This window comes from Falco punctatus, assembly GCF_963210335.1.
Source record: "Falco punctatus genome assembly, chromosome: 18".
NCBI classification, from domain to species: domain Eukaryota; kingdom Metazoa; phylum Chordata; class Aves; order Falconiformes; family Falconidae; genus Falco; species Falco punctatus.
The window spans coordinates 5,479,578-5,495,267 of NC_137598.1; the positions used below are offsets into that span (position 1 = coordinate 5,479,578).

The 15,690-nt window shown below is 67.2% G+C and overlaps 2 protein-coding genes across 6 annotated transcripts in view; one reads left to right on the plus strand and one right to left on the minus strand.

Moving 5' to 3' along the window:
• MAP3K12 (mitogen-activated protein kinase kinase kinase 12) overlaps positions 1 to 9,595 on the minus strand; it is a 13,288-nt gene extending 3,693 nt beyond the window's left edge. Inside the window, exons 1-10 of one of the 2 annotated variants that reach the window (XM_080368410.1) lie at positions 7,997 to 9,595; positions 5,350 to 5,726; positions 4,863 to 5,046; positions 3,656 to 3,847; positions 2,709 to 2,867; positions 2,160 to 2,318; positions 1,659 to 1,767; positions 977 to 1,086; positions 658 to 774; positions 165 to 302 (exon numbers count right to left, since the gene is read on the minus strand). In XM_080368410.1, coding sequence (XP_080224536.1) covers positions 165 to 302; positions 658 to 774; positions 977 to 1,086; positions 1,659 to 1,767; positions 2,160 to 2,318; positions 2,709 to 2,867; positions 3,656 to 3,847; positions 4,863 to 5,046; positions 5,350 to 5,689 — 1,508 coding nt within the window. In that variant the 5' untranslated portion in view covers positions 5,690 to 5,726; positions 7,997 to 9,595. The remainder of the gene's footprint in view (positions 1 to 164; positions 303 to 657; positions 775 to 976; positions 1,087 to 1,658; positions 1,768 to 2,159; positions 2,319 to 2,708; positions 2,868 to 3,655; positions 3,848 to 4,862; positions 5,047 to 5,349; positions 5,727 to 7,996) is intronic. The other variant, XM_080368411.1, reaches the window with a different exon arrangement.
• An 89-nt stretch (positions 9,596 to 9,684) lies between these two features.
• TARBP2 (TARBP2 subunit of RISC loading complex) lies at positions 9,685 to 14,919 on the plus strand. 4 transcript variants are annotated; one of them, XM_080368426.1, is made up of 9 exons: positions 9,685 to 9,820; positions 10,480 to 10,661; positions 11,414 to 11,519; positions 12,106 to 12,189; positions 12,373 to 12,445; positions 13,040 to 13,157; positions 13,245 to 13,372; positions 14,086 to 14,275; positions 14,426 to 14,919. In XM_080368426.1, exons 1-9 carry the CDS (start codon positions 9,768 to 9,770, stop codon positions 14,581 to 14,583), a joined length of 1,092 nt encoding a protein of 363 aa, XP_080224552.1. In that variant the 5' UTR covers positions 9,685 to 9,767; the 3' UTR covers positions 14,584 to 14,919. The 4 variants fall into 4 exon arrangements, with proteins under 4 accessions (XP_080224552.1, XP_080224550.1, XP_080224553.1 ...); XM_080368424.1 differs by having other exon boundaries at positions 13,040 to 13,372; XM_080368427.1 differs by lacking the exon at positions 12,106 to 12,189.
• Positions 14,920 to 15,690: the final 771 nt, after the last annotated feature.

Consider the following 15,690-nt stretch of genomic DNA (forward strand, 5'->3'; position numbering starts at 1 on the left):
CCCCACCAGGACCCCCATGTCTCCAGACACACCCCCCAACCCTGAGAGACCCCCATGTCCATGCTCACCCCAACCCAAAGCACCCAGGCACCTGACCCGCCAGCCCCCCCCCCCCAAAGGACCCAGAGTCCACCCCCCGTCCCGTCCCAGGCGTCCGGCCGCACCGCTTGCCGTGGGGCGAAAGCTTCTGGGGGACGTTGCGTTTCTTGATGAGGGTCTCGACGGCGTTGCCGTGCAGGAGCCCCCGTGGTGCCCGCGGCTTGAAGAGCCCAGGGTAGCGCTTCTCCAGCGCCTGCTCCCGCCTGCCATGGGCCACGCGTGGGCACCCACCCCCAGGGAGGCGGCATGGGGTGGGGTGGCCATGGCCTTGGGCTAGTGGCCATGGGGTAATGGCTGGCCATGGGTTCAGGGAAGCCACAGGGTGGGTATAGGGGTGCTCATGGCCATGGAGAAGGTATCAGGTTGGCCATGGCCATGGGGTGGCTGTAGGGTTGGTCATGGCCACGGGGTAGATACAGCGTTGGCCACGGCCATGGACTGGCTGTAGGGTTGGTCATGGCCATGGGTGGGTGTAGCGTTGACCATGGCAATGGGGCGGCCATGGGATGGGCAGAGGGGTGCGAGGGGTGCTGGTGGGTGCTGGAAGGGCCCCCTCACCTGAGCAGCTCTTTCTCCTTGAGCTCCAGCTGCAGCATGAGGGCGCTGAGCTCCATGTAGAGGTTGTTGGCGCGCTCCAGCTTGCGCTCGTAGTGTTCCCGGATGTCCAGCGCGTGCCTAGCGCCCAGGGCACGCGTGGTGTCAGCACACGCGTCCCATGGCACCCACCACACAAAGTGACAGGGACCCAACAGCTCTCCCTGCGCCACGGCACCCTCCGATACCCCCAGCCCCTCGTCCCTCTACGCGCCCCTGATGCCCACAGTGTCCCCAGCATTCCGTGTTCCCAGCGTCCCCGTGTCCCGCGGACGGGCCCCACCGGAGCTCCTCGCGCCGGCGGTTGATGAGCTCCTCCTCCAGCCGGTGCAGACATGTCCCCTCCGACTTGATCTTCTCAAAGTGCAGCTTCACCTCCTCCCGCCACTCCGCCTGCGGTATGTGGGCACCGGCTACCACGGGCACCGGCTACCGTGGCCACCGGGCACCCCGGGCACCGGCTACCGTGGGCACTGGGCACTGGCTACCACGGGCACTGGCTACCGTGGGCATGGGGCACCCTGGGCACCAGTTATTGCGGACACTGGGCACTCCAGGTACTGGGCACCAGCTATCCTGGGCATGGGGCACCCCCGCCACCAGCTACCACGGGCACCACGCACCCGGGGCACCGGCTGCCATGGGCACTGGGCACCCTGGGCACCAGTTACCCCAGGCACTGGGCACCACCTACTCTGGGCACGGGGCACCCCGGGCACAAGATACCCCAGGCACCAGGTACCCTGGGCACTGCATGACCTGGCTGCAGCTACTCGAGGCACTGGGATACACTGGGCATGGCTACCACGAGCACTGGGATATACCGGGCATCCTGGGCACCAGCTGCTGTGGGCATCAGTTATCCCTGCAGCAGCCCTCACAGTCCCTGGGATTTGCAGCAGGTCTCCTGCAGGGTTTGGGGGTCCCGGGGTGCTGGGGGTCCCGGGGTGCTGGGGTGCTGGTACCTGGGATTTGAAGTAGGTCTCCTGCGGGGTGGAGAGGACATCGGCAGAGGCGATGTCGAGGTGCAGCAGGATCTGCCGGAAGGACGGCCGGTTCCGGGGCTTGCTGTTCCTGGGGGGAGTGGCAGGGTGCTGGGTGCGGGTGGGGGGGTGCCTGGGTGCTGGGGGGGGGGGATCTATGGGGGTGTTGAGGCTTTGGGGGACCACAGAGAAGGGTGCACAGGCCACATGGGGTGCAGTTTGGCATGGGGTGGCCCTGGGCACACCCCTAGGGTGGGGGTACCACTGTGACCAGGGTCCCCCCTGCGCTGCCCACATTGGGGTGCCAACGGCAGGTCCCCCATGGTGGTCCCCACAGTGGGGTGCCCATGGTGGGGTCCTCCATGGCATGACGCATCCATGGCATGGGTGCCCATGGTGTGTCCCCATAGTGGGCTGTCCCCGTGCTGCGCTGTCCCCATGGCAGTGTGCCCCATGGTGGGGTGTCCCCACGGACGCACTCACCAGCACTGGCGCAGCAGCACCTTGAAGCCGTCGGGGCAGCCGGAGGGGACGGGCAGGTGGAGGCTGTTGCTGCCCACCCCCCAGATGATGGCTGACGAGTCCACGTCCTTGTAGGGGATCTCACCCGTCAGCAGCTCCCACAGCACCACCCCGAAGGACCTGGGGGCACCAGCACCCATGGCCCCTGTCACTCCCAGCGTCCTCCCACTGTCCCCTCATCCCCCTTGCCCTGTGTCCCCTCCCTGCCTCTGCCCATGCTGGTGTCCCCTCTGTCCCCTGCTGCTCCTGTGGTCCCTGATGTCCCCTGTCCCTTCAACATCCCTCCCAGTATCCCAAATGTCCCCATCCCTGGTCCCCTGTAGTGCTCCTGAGGCCTCACATGTCCCTGATGTCCCCGCAGTGTCTCCCGTTCCTATTGTCCCCAGTGCCTCCTGTGCCCCCGTGTCCCCACTGCCTCCCAAAGCCCCGTGTGTTGCTGTGTCCCCAGTGCCACCACAGCTCCTTGGTGTCCCCAAGGTCCCCATGTCCCCAAGGTCCCTGTGTCCTCACCAGATGTCAACTTTCTCGGAGACAGGCTCGTTGCGGATGACCTCGGGTGCCATCCAGGCCACGGTGCCAGCGAAGGACATCTTGGTACTTTTGTCAATGAGCTCCTTGGAGGTGCCAAAGTCCGAGATCTTCACCACGTCGTCGTAGGTGATGAGCATGCTGGGGGGCACCTGCTCAGTGCCACGCCAGCACCACACCAATGACACACGATTGACACTGGCATGGCACCGACATGGGCACGCAACTGCTATGAGCATCACCAGGTCACGGGCAAGCCACCACCATGGGCACAACGCCATCGCAGATGTGGCACCACCACAGCACCAACATGGACGTGGCACCACTGCGGGCACGGCACTGTCATGGGCATGTGAATGCCATGAGCATGGTCCTGTTGTGGCATGCCACCACCGTGGACACAGCACTGCCACGGTCAAGCAATTGCCATGGGCACGGAACTACCACAGGCACGGCACTGCCGTGGACACACAACTATCACGGACAAACAACCAGCACAGTCACTGCGCTGCCACAGACACACCAATGCTGTGAACGTGTCGCTGCCACAGACACACAGCCACCGCAGCCATGGCACTGCGACGGGCATGCAACTGCCACGGACATGGCACCACCATGGACATGTCACCACCATGGGCACAGGGCACCAGCAAGGACATGCCACCACCATGGACATGTCACCACCATGGGCACAGGGCACCAGCAAGGACATGCCACCACCGTGGACATGTCACCACCATGGACACGGCACCGCCACAAGCATGCGACCACCACTGGCATGCAGCCACCGAGGACAAGACACCACCACAGGCGTGGCACTGCCACAACCATGCAACCGCCACATGCATGTCCCCACCACGGGCATGCCATCACCAGGGTCACCCACCCCAGCACCCATGGGTGCTGTCCGAGCCCCCAGCCCTCCTCACTTGGGTGACTTGAGGTCGCGGTGGATGATCTTGTGGAGGTGCAGGTAGTTCATGCCGCCGGCGATGCCCATGGACCAGTCGACGAGGAGGGAGGGGGTGACCTTGCGCCCGGCGCGCAGCACCTCGTAGAGCTGGCCCTGGGCGCAGAACTCCATGATGATGCAGTAGCAGGGTGCCTGGGTGCACACACCCCTGCGGGCACAGCGGCACCCTCAGCACCTGCTGCCCAGCACCACCAGGGCACCTGGCAGCACCCAGCACCGCCAGGGCACCCTTCTTCTCCAGGGCACTCATCTGCATGGGTATCTGCCAGCACCCACCAGTGCTGGGGCACCCACCTGCACCCAGGCCCCCCCATTGGCACTAGGAGCACCCATCTGCACCGCGGGCACCCCTCTGCACCCAGACTCCCAGTAGCACTGGGATACTGGGGCACCCATCTGCACCCACATTGCCCTGCCCCGAGAGTGCCCTGCCTGTGACAGAGCTGTCCCATGTGTGGCCGTGCCCAGTGCCACACGTGGGACACGCTGGTGTGCCCCGTGTCCATGCTGTGTCCTGCCCACCAAGGTCCATGCCATGCTGCTGCTCCCCATGCACACGCTGTGTTGGTGCCCCGTGCCCATGCCATGTCCATGACCTCTGTGCCCATGCCCCTGCCATGTCCGTGCCAAGTTTGTGTCCATGCCCACACCACGTTCATGCTCATGCCCCTGCCGTGTCCATGTCATGTTTGTGTCCATGCCCCTTGCCCATGGCACGTCCATACCTCATGCTGTGCTCACGCCCAGGCCGTGTCATGCCCTGTGCCCATGGTGTCCTCCATGGCCACGCCACATGCCATGCCCTCTGCCCACGGCGCATCCATGGCCCATGCTGCGTTCATGCCCATGCCATGCACACGCCTCCACCCCTCACGCCCACGGCATGCCCGTGTCTATGCCCCATGCCCACGGCATGTTCACACTCCGCCCCACACCCGTGCTGTGTCTGTGCTCTGTGCCCACATGCCCCGTGCCCATGGCTTGTCCGTGCCATGTCCATGCCGTGTGCCCATGACCGTGGCTTGCCCATGCCACATACACAGTCCATGACCATGGCATGACCATGCCCCATGCCACGTGCATGCTGTCCCCAGCCTTGTACCCGCGGTGTCCCCATACCCTTGCCCACGCCCCACGCCGGTGCCAGCAGCACCCGTGCTCACTTGAAGGTGATGATGTTGGGGTGCTTGAGCTTGCGCAGGTGCTTGATGTCGGTCTCCTTGAGGTCCCGCACCTTCTTCACAGCCACCTCCTCACCGTGGAAGCGGCCCAGGAAGACGGCACCCTGCGCCCCACTGCCCACCCACTGAAGGTCCAGGATCTCCTCGAATGGCACCTCCCAGGGGTCTGCGGGCACTCACACCCATGGCACCCAGGCACCAGCACCCCTGGGGCACCCACGGCCACGGTACCCACACACCGGCATCCTTGGTGCACCCACGGCCGTGGTACCCACACCCCGGCACCCCTGGGGCACCCACATGCTGGCACAGCCGGGGTGCAGGCCCCCCCCTTGGCACCCTCAGCCCAGCCCTACGGCTCCCACCCCACCGCACTGCACCCTCTGCACCCCAGCACCCCAATCCCTGTCCCACAGCATCCTCCCCCGCTCCCCCCCGACCCCGCAGCACCCACGCTGCACCCCCTCACCTTCCTGGGGGTGCTTGTGCTCGGCGGCGTAGGCTTTGCCGATCATGGTCCAGACGGGCTTGAGGCAGCCAAAAAGCCCCTCCAGGAACCCCCCCCCAGCCTGGCACCGCAGGTGGGCGGCCTCGGCGGCCAGGGGTCCCGCACCCTCGGGGCCCAGGTCAGGGTGCCGGGGGGGCCCGCGGCGGGGCCAGGCCTCGGCGGGGGCGGCGGGGGCGGCGGGGGCGGTGGGCAGCACGTCGCGCAGCACACACTGCGTAGGGGTCAGCTCCTGCTCCGGGGTCCCATCCGAGGCCAGCGCCAGCGAGGGCGAGGGCGTCCGCGTCTCGTGCAGGCAGGCCATGGCGGGGGCCCCCCGCGCCCCTCCGCTGCCCCCTGGCCTGCGGGAGGGGCTGTCAGTGGGATTGGGGGTGCAGCCCCCCCCCCCTTGCACCCATAGGCACCCCCGTGCAGCCGCCTGCGCCCTTCGTGCCTCTGTGCAGCTCCGCCGGTGCCCCTCCCTGCATGCACAGGCACCCCTTGGCACGCGTGTGCACCTCTGTGCACCCCCATGTGCAGCCCCACACGCGTGTGCACCTCCTTGCACCCATGGGCACCCCTTTACATGCACCTGCACCCCCTTTGCACTCCTGTGTACAACCCACGTGTGTGTGCATCCCCAGCACATATCAGCACCCCCTTGCACCTGGATGCTCCCGTACACACACGTGCACCCCCTTACACACACGTGCACCCCCTTACACACACGTGCACCCCCTTACACCCCCATGTGCAGCCCTATGCCCATGGGCACCTCTTGCAGGCACGTGTAGCCCCTTGCACACACGTGTGTACCCCTACAAGTGTATGCACCCCCTCTCCTGTGTGCCACACTGTGTGTGCACCCCTAGTTTAGGCATGCATGCCCCCTTGCACACGCACACCCTCCTCACGCCTGCATGCACCCCTACACTTGTGCGCCCCGCTTGGCTTGGAAGAGGCCCTCCATAATGCACAGAGGGCACACGAGCGTGCAAGAGGAGGTATGAGTGTGCAAGAGGGTGTATGAGCAGGTAAAGGTGTGCCCAAGTGTGCAGGAGTGTGCAGGAGCGTTCAGGCACGCGCACAAGCATGCAGGAGCGTGCAGGAGCGTGCAAGCAAGTGTACAAGCATGCAAGAGCACGCAGGGGCCTGCACGAGCTTGCAGGAGTGTGCACAAGTGTGCAAGGCCACACACGGCGAGCAAACGTGACAGGGGAAACTGAGGCAGGGCTGGTGGGGGACCCAGGTGTCCGGGGGTGGGTCAGACTCGATCCAGCTCCCCGGAAAATTGGGGGGGGGGGGGGAGTTGCCATGGCAACAGTGGAGCCGGCAGATGAGGTCATCACTAAAATTAGGTGGGGGGGGGTGAGTCACCGCGGGGGGGCGTGGGCGGGGCTTACTGTCACCCCGAGGGACCCAGCCGTCCGGGGCCGGGGGAGGGGGGGGGGACACAGGCGACACGACGCCCCGCCCCTCCAGGTGTCGTGTCCCCCCCGTGGTGACATCACGTCACGCGGTGACGTCATCCCGGTAAGGGATGCAGCCTCCTCCCCGCCGCACCCCCCCCGGCAGCTCCGCACGGGGAAACTGAGGCACAAGTGGGGAACCAGCATCCCGGGGGGGGCGGGGGTGTGGGTGTGGGTGTATCTGTCACGACATGCGACAGCCCTGGCCCCATGTCGTGACAGCGCGGAGCTGGAGGAGGGAAGTGGGGAAGAGAGCGCCCCCACCGACATGGCATGTCGGGACATGGCGCCCTGTCGCGACAAGTAGAAGGGTGGGGGGAGCGGGACGGGCTGCGAGGGGCTCACGCCTGTGCGTGGGGGGCACACACGTGTGCAAGCGGCTGCACAGGCCTGTGACAGGCGCACACCCACGGAGCAGGGCACACGTGTGTGCACAGGGCTGCACACGCCGCAAGGGTGCACACGTGTGTGCAAGGCAATGCAGGTGCCGGGGAGGGCACAGGTGTGCAGGGGCGCAGACATGCGTGCAAGGGGTGCACACACATGCAGGGTTGCACATGCAGGTGCGAGGGCATGCACAGACACGTGAGGGTGCTCACGCGTGTGTGCAAGGTGGTGCAGGTGTGTGTTAGGGGTGCACAGGTATGCACACATGCACGCAAGGGGTGCACACACATGCACGGGTGTGCACAGCAGGTGCAAGGGGTGGGCACTCTTGTGTGCAGCGGGTGCACACGTGCCTGCAAGGCGGTGCACAAGAGTGCAAGGGCCGCACATCCATGCAGGGGGGCATGCATGCCTGCGGGCGTTGCACGCGCGTGTGCAAGCACGTCTGCAACGGAGGTGTCATACGTGTGCACGGAGCTGTTCACGCGTGTGCGAAAGCAGCTCACGCATGCGGGGGGGCACGCGTGTGTGCAAGAGGCCGCTCGTGTCCCCGGGCCCCCCCTCGCCCCCCCGCGCCTCCGGGGAGGGGGAAGGGGAGGGCGCGGCCCCCCCGGGCCCTGTGCGGCGGGGGAGGGGAGGGGGCGCGGCGGGGGGAGGGGAGCACGGGACACCCCTTCCAACCCTCCATCCCGGCCGCATCCCTGGTCCTACCCCCCCACACCACCGTGCCCCCCCCCCCGGCCTCCCCGCCGCTGCCCGCGGCCCCGCGCCGGTACCTGGAGGGGTGCGGGCCCCTCGGCCGGGGGTGCCGGTGGTGCCGGGGTGATGTCGGCGGTGCCGGGGGTGCCGGGGCCGGGGCTGGGCCCGGCGGGGCCGGGGCGCGGGCGGGCGGGGCCGGTACCGGGGCCGGGGCCGCGGTCAGGGCGAGCGGCGCGGAACGGCCCCGCCCGGCGCTCGGCGCGGCCCCGCCCCGCCCGCCCCGCCCCGGCCCGGCCCCGGCAACCGGGGACCCCCGGCACCGCCGGCATCACCCGGGCACCACCGGCACCCCAGCACCGGCACCACCGGCACCACCGGCACCGGTACCACCGGCACCCCGGCACCGGCAACCGGGGACCCCCGGCACCGGCACCACCGGCATCCGTACCCCCGGCATCAGCACCGGCACCCCCCGGCACCGGCACTCCTGGCACCGGCAACGGGGGACCCCCCAGCACCGGGACCGCCCGGCACCGGCACCCCCGCTGGCACCGGGGCCCCCCAGGTTCGGGACCCCCCTGGCTTCGGGGACCCATCAGCTCTGACGAGCGCCGGGACCTCCCATGGGCCACCAGCACCGGGAACTGGGACCCCCCCAGTGTCCCCAGGAGCTCCCAACACCAGGACTAGGACCCCCCCGGTATCCCCTGCTGGCCCCAGCATCACACCAGGGCCCCAGTGCAATTCCAGTGCTTCCAGTCTGCCTGTGCCTGTCCCCAGTGCTCCCAGTCTGCGTGCGGTTTTGTTCCCAGTGCTCCCAGTTTGCTTCCAGTGCTTCTAGTTCAGGCATCTCTGTCCCCAGGGCTCCCAGTATGGGTGTCCTACTGTCCCCACAGCTCCTTCCCTGTCCCTGTCACACCTTGACCATCCCAGCGGGTCCCAGTCTGACCATTGTCACCGCTGGCCTGTCCCCATCACTGCCCGCCCTCCCCTGTCTGTCCCTACCACATTGTCCCTGTCCCCATCCGCCCCCTGTCGTCATCCCACATTGTCTGTCCCCATCCATCCCAGTCCCACCCAGTCTGTCCCTGTCCCACTCTCCCAGTCCCTGTTGCCCCCACTCTATCCATCCCTGTCCAACTCTGCCTGTCTCCATTGTCCCCAGCCATTGATCCCTGTCCCTCTCTGTCCCATGCTGTCCGTCTGTCCCTGTCCCACCATTGTCCCCATCTGTTGTCCCTTGTCCATCCATATCCCATCCTGTCCATCCCTGTCCCACCTTGTCCGTCTGTCCCTGTCGCACTCCATTGTCCCCACTGTCCCCATCCACTGTCCCTTGTCCTTCTGTCCCACGCTGTCTGTCCCTGTCCATCTGTCCCCATGCCACCCTGCCTGTCCCCATTGTCCCCATCCATCATGCCCTGCCCACCCCTGTCCGTCTGTCCCCATTCACTGACCCTTGTCAGTCCCTGTCTCACCCCATTGTCTCTATCCTGTCTATCCATTCCCATCCCACCCCATTGTCCCCACTGTCCCTTGTCCATTCCTGTCCCTGCCACCCCTCCTTTCCCCCTCCAGATTGGGGAAACTGAGGCAGGCCTCCCTCCCCCGACATGGCTCCGCCTCCCGTGTCCTCCACCTTCCCAGCGGTCCCTGCCGCGGGGGATTCTGGGAAGCGTAGTCCGACGAGGGGGGCGGAGCGGCAGAGCTGCCGCTCCGCCCCCCTCGTCGGACTACGCTTCCCAGAATCCCCCGCGGCACCAAGTTCCCATCGTGCCCCGCGCCGGCGCGCAGCGGCCGCCCCCTGGCGGCGCGGGCGGCGCGGCGGCGGGACGGAGCGCGGCGGGGATGAGCGAGGAGGGGGCGGGCGGCGGGGCCAGGCGGAGCGGCGGCTTCCCCAGGTACCGGACGCAACCCCCCCCCGCCATCCGGGATAGACCCCCAAACCCGGGATCCCCCCGCCCAAACCGGTTCTTAATGGGGAGGGGTGGGCTGGGGCCTACACCGGGCCCAGCCCTCAGGCACCGGGCCTGTGTGAGGGGGCTCCAGCCTGGGGCGGGGGGCTCCGGGCTTGTCCCCGTGTCCCCAGGCTGCGTGGGGGGGCTCCGGGCCTCTTCCTGTATCCCCAGGCTGCGTGGGGTGGCTCTGGGCCTGTCCCCAGGCTGGGGCGGGGGGCTCCGGGCTTGTCCCCGTGTCCCCAGGCTGCGTGGGGGGGCTCCGGGCCTGTTCCTGTATTCTCAGGCTGCGTGGGGGGGCTCTGGGCCTGTCCCCAGGCTGGGGCGGGGGGCTCTGGGCCTGTCTCCATCCCCGTGTCCCCACGCTGCGTGGGGGGGCTCTGGACCTGTCCCCAAGTCCCCAGGCTGCGTTGAGGGGGCTCCATCCCTGTCCCCATGCTCCGTGGGGGCTCCATCCTTGTCCCCGTGTCCCCATGCCGTGCGGCGATGCCACCCCTCTCCCCGCATCCCTATGCGGCGTGGCCGTGTCAGCCTCTCCCACCACCTCGCTACCCCCAGCCTGTACCCATGCTGTCCCCGCTGACCCTTGCGTGGGCTGGTGACAGCCCTGTCCCCAGCCTGGAGCAGATGCTGGCCGCCAACCCCGGGAAGACGCCCATCAGCCTGCTGCAGGAATATGGCACGCGCATAGGCAAGACTCCCGGCTACGACCTCCTGAAGGCCGAGGGACAAGCCCACCAGCCCAACTTCACCTTCCGTGTCACTGTTGGGGACATCAGCTGCACTGGTGGGTCCCCGACACCCTCGGAGTGGGGGGACGGCCTGGAGAGGGTGGCCTGGATCTGACTTGCTTGGGATGTGGCAGGGCGGATGGCGAGGACGTGGGGATCGTCCCCAGGATGGTGGGGATGTGCTGGGGGAATCACCTTGGATCCCGATGCTTGGGACACGTGGGGGTCCCATGGGGCCCCAAAAAGTGGGTTGTGGTGGGGGATAGCTTTTGGATCCTGATGCTTGGGACACGCAGAGATCTCTTGGGGCCCCAAAAAAGTGGATCCTGGGGGGAAGATCGGCTGGGACTATGATATCTGGGACATTCAGGGATCCTCTGGGATCCCCAAAAGTGGGTTGTGGTGGGACATCATCTCAGACCCCCATGCCTGGGACACCCAGGGATCTCCTGGGACCCCAAAAAGTGGGTCATAGTGAGGGATCGCCCTGTACCCCAATGCCTGGGACATATGGAGATCCCATGGAACCCCAAAAAGTGTGTTTGGTGGGGGATCCCCTGGGACCCTTATGTCTGGGACACTCAGAGATCCCTTGAGACCCCAAAAAAGTGGGTTCTGGGGGGGATTGTCTCAGATCCTGACACCTGGGATGCTCGGGGACCCACCCTGGCACCCTGCTGCTGGGGTTATGGCAGAGGGATCCCCCAGGACCACCCCCCAGCAGCCCTAATCACAGCCTGTGGTCTGCGAGGGGTCTGGGGGGGCCCCAGGTGTCCCCCCCTCCTCACTCAGCCAGTGTCTCCCCCAGGGCAGGGGCCCAGCAAGAAGGCGGCAAAGCACAAAGCAGCCGAGGTGGCCCTGAAGCTGCTCAAAGGGGGGGACATGCTGGAGCCCACCGCCCCTGAGGAGCCCAGGTGAGGGGACACGGGGTCCCCAGGGTGTTGGGGGGTCAGGGTGGGGGTCAGGATACAGTGCAGGATGGGCTTGGAGGGAACTGGGGGGTGACTGGGGGGGTGACGGGTGCCCAGGGGAGGGCGCTGAGTGTGTTGAGGTGCTGGGGGGAGTGTGGGGTGCTCTGGGGTGCTGGGATACCCAGGGGCTTGGGAGTACCCCAGGCGTGCTGAGCACCCAGCGCCGGGGGAGTTGGGGGGTGTCTGTGGGGGGGTTCAAGGCATCCAGGGGAGTTTGGGGTTACCCAGGGTGACTGGGGATTCTGGGGCAGCTTGGGCATTCCAAGGGATCTGGGGGGGTTGGGGTTCCTGGGTAGGGATTGAGGGTACCCAGGCAGGTCTGGGGGTGTGTGGTGGGTGTTCGCAGGTGTCTTAGGGGAGCCAAGGGAATTGGTGGTGTGTGGGGGGGAATAACAGGGGGTCTCTGGGGGTCGCAATGGAATTGGGGGTGCCTGGCAGGATTTGGGGGGCTGGGGGCCCCAAGGAGTGCCGGGGAGAGGGTGCTGGGGGGGCCGGCTCGGGCGTTAACGTCTCACCTTTTATCCCCAAGCTCTCCTTTCCCCCCAGAGCCCCCGGTTGAGCTCGGCCCCACGGCCGCCCCCCTGGCACCTGTCGTGCCCCCACCCTCGCCCAGGTAATGGAGTGGGGGGCCAGGTGCCGGGGCTGGGCAGAGTGGGGGCACAGTCCTGTCCCCCCCCCAGCTCCCGGCACCCTCTGACACCTCTTTGCTTCCCCAGTGCGGGGGTCCTGGCTTGGCGGGGCTTAGAGCTGCCTCCCGCCGTGCCCCCCTCATGCTGTGCCTGTCTGCCCCACACAGGGGCACCCCCCTGGAGATGAAGACGCCCGTGTCCCCCCCCCAGTCGGAGTGTAACCCCGTGGGGGCTTTGCAGGTGGGTGACACCATAGGTGGGGACAAGAGGGGACATACCCCCCTCCAGCTTGGGGGCTGACCCCATTTTGGCATTGAAGAGCCTGTTTTGGGGATGCTAATCTCTGTCTGGGGGGGCCCATGCCCATTTGGGGGTGACCTTACTCATCCTGGGGGTGGCAGTGACCTTTGGGGGCTGCCTCTGCCTGGCCAGGGAGGCTCTTGTCCATTCTGGGGACAGTTATCCCTGTTTTGGGGACAGTAGACCCATTTTGGGGCTGGCTATCCCTGTTTCAGGGCTGGTTATCCCTATTTTGGGGATGGTAGATGCATTTTGGGGACGATTGTCCCCGTTTGGGGGACAGTTATACCCATTTTGGGTATATATAACAGGATGGAAACACCTGTTTTGGGGATGGCGGACACATTTTAGGGACAGTTATCCCAACTTCAGGGATGGTTATTCCCATTTTTAGGGCAGCAGACCCATTTTGGGGCTGGCCCTGCCCATTTTGGGGCTGGCAGCTCATTTCTGGGGGCAGCTGTCCCCGTTTCTGGGAGGGGGGATCTGTGGCCCTGCTCTCCCTGGACCCCCGCATTTGCGTCCCCCTCCCAGGAGCTGGTGGTGCAGAAGGGCTGGCGCCTGCCCGAGTACACGGTGACGCAGGAGTCAGGGCCGGCGCATCGCAAGGAGTTCACCATGACCTGCCGCGTGGAGCGCTTCGTGGAGATCGGTAGGGGGCTGGGGCACCCCCTGGGTGCGTGGGGGGACACGACGGGGTGCCAGGCTCACCGTGGTGTCCCTTGTCCCCTCCCCGCAGGCAGCGGCACCTCCAAGAAGCTGGCGAAGCGCAACGCGGCCGCCAAGATGCTGGTGCGGATCCACAATGTCCCCATGGAGCCGCGGGAGGGCAGCGAGGCCGAGGTGGAGGAGGACCAGTTCTCCATGGTACCCCGTGGCCGGCAAGGGGTTAATGGGGGACACGGGCACCCTGAGGCCACCCTGGGCGGGTTAATGGGGGCATGGCTACCCCAAGGGGTCAGTGGGGGATGCTGGCACCTCTGTAACCCCTATTTTGGGGCTTCTGGACCCCCAGTGATCGAAGTCCGGTGGCAGTAGGGCAAGGGCTCGCCCAAGGGTGACCTAGGGGGGACCCTCTGGATTTGGGGTCCCTGGGTGGCTGTGGGTGTTCCCCATGGAAGGTCCCTGAACTGGAGGGGGGTCCCACAGTTTCCAAGCCCCCGTGTCCCCTAGGAAGACACTGAGGGGGTGTGTGTCCCAACAGCCCCCACATGGGGGTCCCTGAGCCATCTTGTCCCCAAGGGGGTCCCCGTGTGGGGGGTCCTGGCAGTGTCAGAGCTGCTGTGTCCCCACACAGGGTCCCTGTGGTTCCTGAGCCGCTGTCCCTCAGGGGTGTCACTGCACAGGGGTCGTGGTGCTCCCCAAGCCCCCATGGGTGTCCTTGTGTCGGGGTCCCTGCAGTTCCCATGTCCCCGCTTGGGGGTCCAGAGGTTCCCTGAGCCCCCGTGTCCGTTGGGTGTCCCTGTGTGCAACTCTGGGTGGTCCCTGAGCCCCTCACATCCCTGGAGGGGGGGGGGTCCGGATGGTCCCTGTGTCCCCACTGGGGGTCTGGCAGGTCCCCAAGTGCCCTGTCCCCGCAGGCGTGCCCCAGGCTGGAGGGGCTGCGGGGCCGAGCGCCTGGCTGCACCTGGGACTCCCTGCGCAACTCAGCGGGCGAGAAGATCGTGCAGCTGCGGAGCCACCCGCTGGCACCCATGGGCGCAGGGGCCTGCGCCCTCCTGCAGGAGCTCTCCGAGGAGCAGAGCTTCGCCATCAGCTACCTTGACATCGGTGAGTGCCCCCTGCCCTGGCACCCCCCTGCCCTGGCACCCCCCCAGCCCCATGTGTGCCCCGGCTCACGCTCGGGGGTGTTGTGGGGGGTTTGGGGGGGCTCTGTGGTGATGGTGGCTCATCCCTGTGTGTCCCCCCCTGCCGCCCCAGATGCGTTGAGCCTCAGTGGGTTGCACCAGTGCCTGGTGGAGCTGTCGACACAGCCGGCCACCGTGTGCCACGGTGCGGCCCCCTCCCGCGACGGTGCCCGCTCCCAGGCTGCCCGCAACGCCCTCCAGTACCTCCGCATCATGGCGGGGGGCAAGTGAGCCCCACACCCACACCTGGACAGACCCACGGACACTCTGAGGGACCCACAGACGGACCCCTGGATTCACTGACCGACGCGCGGAGCTCTGGATGGATGCTGGGACCTACTGGTGGACACCCAGACCCACCCATGGACACCCAGACCCCCCCGGCCCCAGTGATGCACCCTGTGGGCCCCTGGACCTGCTGACAGACAGATGGACAGACGTGGCCCCCCAGCATGGAGCCCGGACAGACCTCAGGGCTGGGGGCACCCTCCGTCCTGGCCCCCCCGGGGCGAGGAGGGTCCCCGGGCACCAACCAGCCCCCGGGAATAAAGCTGGGGGGTTTGTAAACTCCCCGCGTTGGTGTCTCTTTGCGGGGGGGGGTGGGGGGGGCGCGCAGGGGGCAGGTGTGGAATGTTGGGGGGCAGAAAGGTGGGAGGTTCCCCCCCTCCATCCCCCAGAAGCAAAAGCAGAGCGAGCGTTCAGGGGTGAGAGGCACCAGTTTATTGGGTGGCAGATGGAGCCGCGGACCGACGGACGGACGGACGGACGGCTCCAGGACAGACGGACGGAGCTCAGCGGCGGCGGCCGAAGCGCTGTGGCGTTGCCATGGTCCAGAACGGGGCAGCCGGGGGGTCCCAGCTGCGGGGGCTGAGCCGGGCCTGGGCCCCCCCCTGCCCCAACCTGCAGTGGGGACACGGCACTGCTGGCACCCGCCGGCCGGCCGGGGATGGATGGCCGGGGATGGATGGACGGATGAAGATGCAGATGCTTGGATGGATGGGGCCGGACAGGTGGGGACAGAGGGATGGAAGAAGATGGACAGACGGACAGGGACAGGTACGATGGGGACAGGCAGGGACGGGGACAGGCAGCGGGGCAGACGTGGGGGGGGACACAGTCGGGGGCAGAGGGACAGACAGGGGCACGCGTACGGAGAAGTTCAGGGACAGACACCAAGGGGGACCCCCCCCGGCCCCCGCGCTGGTGCCCTCAAACCATGCGGGTCCCCCCCAGCCGCGAGGTCCCCCCGGTGTCCCCCCACCCCCGGTCCCGCTCACCTCTGCGGCTGGAGGGGCCCGGGGCTGCGGCCGGGCCGCTGCAGGGAGCGGAGCAGCGCGC

Excerpts from the sequence above, each read along its gene's own strand:
- TARBP2 (XM_080368424.1), top strand. The coding sequence starts at position 9,768 with ATGAGCGAGGAGGGGGCGGGCGGCGGGGCCAGGCGGAGCGGCGGCTTC. Across the intron at positions 9,821-10,479 it reads CGGAGCGGCGGCTTCCCCAG|CCCTGTCCCCAGCCTGGAGC; the intron begins GTACCGGACGCA and ends GGCTGGTGACAG. Across the intron at positions 10,662-11,413 it reads TGGGGACATCAGCTGCACTG|GGCAGGGGCCCAGCAAGAAG; the intron begins GTGGGTCCCCGA and ends TGTCTCCCCCAG.